Source organism: Uloborus diversus, chromosome 8, assembly GCF_026930045.1.
Source record: "Uloborus diversus isolate 005 chromosome 8, Udiv.v.3.1, whole genome shotgun sequence".
Lineage (NCBI taxonomy): Eukaryota > Metazoa > Arthropoda > Arachnida > Araneae > Uloboridae > Uloborus > Uloborus diversus.
Window position 1 is genome coordinate 62,098,926 of NC_072738.1, and position 8,331 is coordinate 62,107,256.

General features: G+C 35.3%; 1 protein-coding gene across 1 annotated transcript in view; it reads left to right on the forward strand.

Moving 5' to 3' along the window:
- Positions 1 to 6,687: 6,687 nt before the first annotated feature.
- The window catches only part of LOC129228387 (sphingosine-1-phosphate lyase-like), a 111,448-nt gene continuing 109,804 nt past the window's right edge, over positions 6,688 to 8,331 (forward strand). The window contains exon 1 of the mRNA XM_054863064.1: positions 6,688 to 6,802. Coding sequence (XP_054719039.1) covers positions 6,688 to 6,802 — 115 coding nt within the window. The remainder of the gene's footprint in view (positions 6,803 to 8,331) is intronic.

Here is an 8,331-nt window from a genome sequence, read left to right on the forward strand (position 1 = left end):
TTTGTCGTCAATTGTGACTGCTGTATCTCAAGAAATAATGAACGGAATGAAAAAAAAATTTATCGGCAAGTAGCCCTTAGTGGGTATAAGAACTGATTTTATTTTTGTGTCAACAGCTAAAAAGGGGGTAGCGCAATCACCCGTTCTTTTTTTCCATTTTGAGTGCCCTATCTCAAGAAGTAATGCTACGTTCTGGTTGAAATTTGGAATATATGTGAATCCATATGTAAACAGGCTTTGGTTCTATTTTGACGCCAATCGCTCCAAGAGGTGTTGATTTTTTTTTTTTTTTTTTTTTGGAATAAAAATATTTTTATTAATGCAACAATAAGAAAGATAAATCGTAATAGATTGTCGTCTGCGTATTTCTCGTGATTTTAATTGTATGGAAATGGTAGGAAATATTATCTCAATGATTTAAAATTTTTAACTGTTGCCATCTTATGTTTGTTAACAAATAAAATATTTGTAATTCATTCAAGCAAGGCTTTTAAAATAACTTTCAGTTTTCGCTCTTTGCTTTGCTTTTGCAATAATTCAGACATTGGGATAGTCGTCAAGTTTTTGCATGTGTCATTTTGTTTTTGTTGGGAATATTGCTTCCTCGTCAAGCATGGGGAGGGATCAGAAAAAAAAAAAAAAGAAAAATATAGAAGAAAGTTTCGTGATGGCCACAACATACTAGTTAATGATAGTTTAAGATTTATTTAAATACAATTTCAATCTTTTTATAGATATATATCTTCACTGCTCTGTAATAGTCTAAAAACAAAATTATTATATAAATTAAATTAACTTTTTACAAAAATACCGTACAATTTTTTTCTTTTTCTTTTTTCAAAGCCAAAACATGTGTCGAGTAAGCGAGAGTAAAGTTTTTGGGATTCTAATGTTGATAATATATTGCTCTAAAATGCTTAAAAAACTGTAAAACTTACTTTTTCCATCTCCAATTTAGAAAATTTCCCGGGTTAGACCCGTGGTATGCCCACCACCCTACCAATTTTTTGTGGGTAGGCACCACTGGGAGTGCCCTTCCATGCAAGTCAAATGCCCTACTTTATATCAATGCCTAGCCACGGCACTGCACGACGTCTTCCCCCAAAATAGAACTGTAAAAATGTCCCTCACTGAAGACAAGTGACATGATCTAATTGAACCAGAAAATTTGCGCACCAATTCTTAGATTGACTTTGAAAACGCTATGCCACATATTGTTTGTTTGTATAAATCAGAAAATATGTAAATTAGCATTTTCAAAGTTCAAAACTCTGAACTTTTATTTTCTTTAGAAAAGGGTAGGGGGGGGGGGGGTCCGTGAAATTACTTACCCTCTGGATCACTGGTGACGTTTAGCCCCTCCCAAAAATTTTTGCAAGTCGGCGCACCTGGGAAGGGGTGTGCATCCCATATTTACACCTGTATCCATTTTCACACCTTTCCCTCTCCTTGAAATAAAACTTGCATTCAAACATTATATTTAATTTTTGGATGTTAATTTGAAAATTTAAAAAGTAAAAAAAAAATTTTTAAGCAGGAAAATTGCTTTTTCTTTTTTCCTTTTTTTGTGGCAAAAAGAAAAATTCATTTATTTTTCTAATAAAATATTTTTTTCTTGAAAAAAAATATTTTTGATGATCAAATGAATTGTGCAAATAAAAGCGTGAATAAATAAACAAGTAGATATTAAAAAAATAAACGAATAAATAAATGAATCAATACTTTAAAAAAAATAACTAATAAAATATTGAATAACTAATAAAATAAGTGAATGAATGAACAAATATAAGTGAATTATTAAATGAAACAATGTAAATGAGTTAATTAAATTGAGTAAATTAATACGAAGGCGCTTTAATAAATGATTGATTAAGTAAACGAAATGAACTACGTATTTCACTTTTCAACGCATACACTTGATTAATTGTACAAAGTATTTAAAATACTAATAAGCTTAATATTAAACAAATTAATTCTGCAACGAATGTTTGTAGACCTCAAATAATATTTTAAATATTAATAAGAATAACGTCACCATTTTAACAAAAAATAATTTTTGACTTAGAACAAAATATTACAGAACGAGTGTTAATTTTTGAAATTTGCTTGTATTATCCAATGCTTTGATCTTCAGCGTTCAGCAATACCTTTTTCCTGACTGAACTATGTGTGACTACAGAATGTCGGACATAACGTCCAGATCCAAAACGTCCACATGGTTAAAATATTACCAGATAGGTGTCGCTATAAACAGAGTAATATTTTACACTATTTCACTTTCTCCCACTTTCCCCTACATGCTGTACTAGACGAAATCAACTGATTGTCCTTTTTTTTTTTTTTTGAATTTCCACGCAAAAAAAAAAAAAAAAAAATTAATTTGAATTTTTGGCATCTTGAATTTAAATTATGTTTTTCGCAATCACGAGCGTGTGTGTTTGTGTAGGCGCATGTGTGTGGGTGCGTAGGCGTGTAAGTGTATGTATGCATGTGTGTGAGTGAGTGTTGTGTACGTGCGTGTAGGTGTTCGTGTGTGTGTGTGTGTGTAGGCGTTCGTGTGTGTGTGTGTGTAGGCGTTCGTGTGTGTGTGTGTGTGTAGGCGTTCGTGTGTGTGTGTGTGTAGGCGTTCGTGTGTGTGTGTGTGTAGGCGTTCGTGTGTGTGGGACATGGACGCCACCGCCCAGCAAAAGTGGATTCCGGGGGACAGTGCTCAGGACCAGCCGCGCCGCCGCCGGTGGACGGTGGTGCTGCAGGCCTGGTCCAAGCTGAAAAAGGCACGGGCGCCAAAAACGGTCAAGTGAGAACAATAAGCAATCGTGATTGCTCAAAAAAAAAAAAACTTTTAAAACCAATAAAAGTCGAAAATTACGCTGTGTTGTAACAGATACGATATTAATAAACAAACATATTGTATGAAAATGTAAACGAATTTCTTGGAACAATTTGATGCATTTACTCTTCGAATTTCATGAAAAATTGCTTCAGAAAGAGTTAAAGCTCTTCCCTCTCAAGGAAGATGGAACCACAACGTAAATAGACAATTCTGTCACCTTTTACGCTGCGGTTTACAGGCAGGGCCCGACTAACTAAAGTAAGTCCCTAGGCCCACAATAATTTCGAGTCCCCTTAATGACTCTGTAGCTGAATGCAGTGGTGGATTTACAGACTTGGGGCCCGTCGAACTGCATTTTTGGAGGACCTCTTTGCTTATCACAGAACTATGTAAATCTATTATAGTGTTCATTTATAAATCCCTTTCGGGGACTCTCATAATTGTGACATGGTAAATTAGCTACTGGCAGAATTAATAAAAATTATCCTCTAAGGAAGTCTTTTTTTTTTCCAATTGATTATTCTTTTTTTTTTTTAGTTGCAATGTTATGCATAATTCTTTATGTACATTAGGCCCCTTAGGAAGATGGAGCCCGAGGCCTAATTAGACTGTGCGGTAATCAGGCCGTGTTTGCAGGTTTATTGCTAGATGCGTTTTTTTTTTTAAATCTGAAAACAGTCGGACCCCGATTTAACGATTTCAACTGGAGCGACACTTTTATGCGTTAAATCGGGGTTATTCGTAACATCGGGGTGGAGGTGCGAAAAAAGTGTATAAAAATTGCACTTATGTTATCTAAAAGTCTTAATAAACAACTGCACAAACATATTCAAAACTAGAAGGTATACTCTTTTTATTCATCACTCCGCGACTTATTACACACTAGTTAATTTGAAATTTTAACGTACTGAGTTATATAATACAGGTTTGACAATTTCCTTAGTACCTGCATCGAAATAGTTCTCTTTCGACTTTATAGAGAGAAGAAAATACTGTGTCATTTACAGCCTGCTGCATGAGTGATGTTTTTAGTTTCCAGGTCATGTAAAGCATTAGAAAAAAAATAAGTTTTAATGGGAGTTCAATTATCGCTTTCTGCATCAGAATCACTATTCATTATATGCTCGCTCACCCGTAAAAAATTGCAGATTCTAAAAAAAAAAAAATTCTGCTTCAGACAGGATCGATATATTATTTGGGAACAATCCAATATTTCTAACTCATTTTAACAAAAAAAAAATATTTTTTTTTTTCGGTTGTTAAAATAATCCGTTAATTCGGGTTTTATTATTCGGTAAATAAGGGGTTTTTGCCTATATTTTTGCCGGGAAAAAGAAAAAAATTGCTAAATCGCGAAATTCGTTAAATAGGGGTTCGTAAAATCGGGGTCCGACTGTATTATTAGGCTATAATCGAAAGTGTAGAATCGGTATTAGAGATATGAAGTAGGAAATAAAGGTCATGTAACGAAGTTGCTGAACGTCGAGGCACACTCGTGTCCTCGACTCTTGTGGTCATTCATCACTTTCCTACCTGCCTCTGTCAACACCCCCTTCGGCAGCGGATAACATTGCTTTCGGCGCGTGCCAACCCAGGTGGTCTCCCCTCCTCCTCCTCCAGCCACTATCAGCTGTTTAGGCATGTTTTGGCAACTGACCAGTAGATGTATGAGCAGATAATGATAGAAAAATATTCGCATGATACCAATGAATGATTTTTTTTAAACATGAAATAATCAACTGGAAATTTTAATCTCATGCAGTTATCAGTGAAAGAAATTTTGGAATCTTGGAATGCAACGAAGTACGGACAACTTTTCAGTATTCATAACGAAAAAATGTTTATTAATATGCATTGATATGAATGATTTTCTTTTCTTTTTTTTTTTTGATTATTTTTTTTAAGTAAAATGAAGTACATTCTTGTCTTTGGGACAATTCAAGAAGATTCTTCAGAGTTTGGGTTGGTGCAAGAAAAATCTTTAAAATCGGAGGCAGTTACACTTCTCAAACGCCCATTTCCCAAGTTTTTTTAATGTTCTTCTTTAAGCAGAATCAGATGCACCTTACATTCTCCTGGAGAAATTTGCCAATCAAACACCAACTGACCAATTTAATTGTAAGTCGCACAAACCAAGCAAAAAAGAATAGGAAAGAAATCTCTGACAATTTCCGAGCGGAATCTAATCTGAACTCTGGGTGTGAAGAGCGTTATCAGTCGTGATGGGAAATTAAATACCGGCGTTCCTCCTTTGTTCCAACAAGTACATACGTGTGTAACAGGTCGTAAAAATGTCTCTCGAAAAACACCGTCTGCAGCAACCCCCCTACACCTATGAGAACGATTTACGACGCACATGCCTAATCTTACAATAAAGGATCCCCTATCTTGCGCAAACAAGATGCAGAGAAGTTGTTGCGCACAGAGGATGCAGCGATAACGCCACTGACCCCTTTCGAATGCCGCTTTTATTTTTTTTATTTTTTTTTATTCTTAGGTGCGGGGGAGAGGCGCAACAATTAGATTTTTCAGGTACAACGCGGAAGGTCATAATTAGCCCTCCTTAAAATACGACTTTTTTTTTTTTTTTACTTGAGTGGGAGAAAACAATTTAATTTTTCAGGTACCCTGGAAGGTCATAATTACATTGCTTACGTATGCCGCTTTTCTTTCTCCTTTACTTTCATGTTCAGGGCAGACACAACAGTTAGATTTTTCAGGTACACTGCGCGGAAGGTCATAATTAGCCCTACTTTTAAACTGCATCTTTTCTTTTTCTCTTTTATTCTTTACTTAAATGAGTGGATTAAATTTTTCAGGTACACTGGAAGGTTCTCATTAGAGATCCTTTCGAATGCCATTCTCTCTCCCCCTTTTCTTAGTCTATTATACTTTACCAGTAAAGTCAAAGAAAGAAGAAAAATGCGTGAAAGAAGGTTTAATGCATTTTAAAAATATCGCTAAAAACAAAGAATAAATAACACAATTAAATAAATATCGAAAAATCAAAAATTGGAAAGTAGGGTGTTGAGATGGCGAAAATGTATCTGTCGGTCCGTCGAGTTGTTCGCTCCCACCCCCCACCCCCCCAAAAAAAGAAGTCGATGTTGGTACGCGGGAAAGTAGGCTCGTTTATAATTTTCGACGGAACTTCTTGTTTAAAAAGATAGATGCGGGGGAGACACAACAATTACAAATTTTAGGTACACTGCAGAAGACCCATGACTAGCACTTTTTATGAAGGGCTTTTTTCTATTTTTAAACTCAGGGGAGGGAAAGACCAAGCAAATATATTTTTCAGGTGATCATTATTAACGATCCTTATTGAAGACTGCTTTTCATTTCTTTCTTTTTTTTTTTTTTTTCGTAAATTAAGGCAATGCATTTTTTTTACATACACTGGGAGGTAATAATTATAGTATTCACTTACATACTTTAGGAAGAGAGTTTGATGTAAGGAAAGACTATTTTCCTTTGTAAAAAGGCAAATTGATATTTTCTTATTATCCGGGACTGCGATAAACAGAAAGTACAAAAAAGGTTTTATGGACTTAGAAGCCAATCTGTCCCGCATAAGATAATACAGGCATACATTATTTTAAAAAAAAAAAATCCGAAACATTCTTAGCAGCAAATGTGCTTAATTTCCGCCAGTAATATGTGTGGCAAAAACCGGAAGGTATCCAACTATAAGTCAGTGATCTTCCTGAAATTAACCAGGAATCTTTTCAGAAAATTTCACTTTTTCCAATAAAAACCAGCCACGTTTCCGAAATAAATCAGAAACCTTCAGAGCAAACTTCGCCTTTTTCTTGGCACCTAATTGATTTACCAGGAAGGCTTCTAAAGCAAATATGACCGAAGAGCAAATACCGAACAGTTTATTCGACCTGCAATACCAGCAAAGATACAAGATTCAGAGAATGGGCTTTGGTCTGTCCATGCCACTACAGGGCAGGCCGATTGCAGGTAGCCGTGGTCAGTCAATCGGAAAGCGCCAGAACAAAGATGAAGGCGAAACATCTTATAATAAAAGGAACGAATTTTAATACTGGTAGCTAAAAATGATTTCTACAACCGCAAGAAGCAGGCATTCATGAAACTAGTTGCAATTTAGAAAACGTTTTCGCAAAAACACATATTTTTCACAGGAAGCTGGCAAAAACCGTCAAATCCCTAATATGCTGAATGGGAAAAATCTGTGATGTTTCGGAATTTTCTTACGGTGAAGCTGCATAGAGCGACTGTGACTACCGATTTGGATTACGCGTTAACAGGTGTTTTTTGCGATATGAAAAACGATCATACTTTTACATGAAAACTTTTATGGCGCTAAACGGATCAAATTATCGAATTTTTGGATCATTTTCAAGTTCTTTACGTAAAGTTTTCTTCAAGTAGTGCTGTTTGCATTTTCTTCTTTTTCTTTTTTTTTACCTTTCTTGAACAACGTTTTCGCTTTATTATGTATAAACAGAGTTGCCAACTGCTACGAAAAAATCGTAGTTTCTACGAATTACAGCTTTAAACTACAAAGCTACGATAGCGGGTCCAAAAATTACGATTTTTTGTTTTTTTAATTTATAATCCCCAAAAAAAAACGATAAGTTCAGAAAATCAAACTTCTACACGTGTGCTGATGGTCTCTCGCAACAAACATCGCTCTTCGAAAGTTGCATGGTGTAAAGATGGATCGGTGTTTAGGTCGCGACGCTGATCCAGTCATTGAATCTTCGGCAAAAAAGCGGCAAAACTGCCAAAAATTCCGTGAAGAATATAATTTTTATTTTATTCCGTATCAATATTTTCTGTATCATATTTGAAATTTGTTAAATATCATTGTTTTTGTTCTTTATACTGTTGAAAATTCATCACTGTTTAAATGTGCGGTAGCGGGTATGCCCCCCTTCCGCCCACTGCAAAATACTACGATTTTGGATTTTCAAAAGTTGGCAACTCTGCGTATAAATTTGAAGAACAGGCGACGCAAAGCACACAGCAAAATAAACAAAATCACCCTCCTATTAGTTTCTGAAAAAGGAAATTAATGCGAACAGATGCTGGGTTAGATTACAGTTAGCACAGAAGGGGGCCACCTCCTGGTGATTCCCTAATGAATCTCATCAGAATTATCAGTTGACTAAAAAGATTTGGGTGTAAAAAAAAAACGACTACAAAAATTTTTGAGGGGAGAAAGAGAAAATGACCTTTGAAAAGGTTTTCAAAACTAAATGCTGCTTATTTATCGCATTAAATGGACATTCAACTTAAAGTTGCTAAAAAGTTAGAAAAATGAGGTGAATGTAATTAAAAGTTTCGTTGTTTAAGTTCTCCCTAACAGTGGCAATCAATTACACTGTAAAAACAATTCGGAAACGTTCCGAGAAAATAATGGGCAGCTGATGTGCTCATTTTCTGCCAGTAACATGTCTCGCAAAATACAGGAATGTTTTCCGCTAAAAATCAATAACCTTCCTGAAATTATCATTGAATCCTTC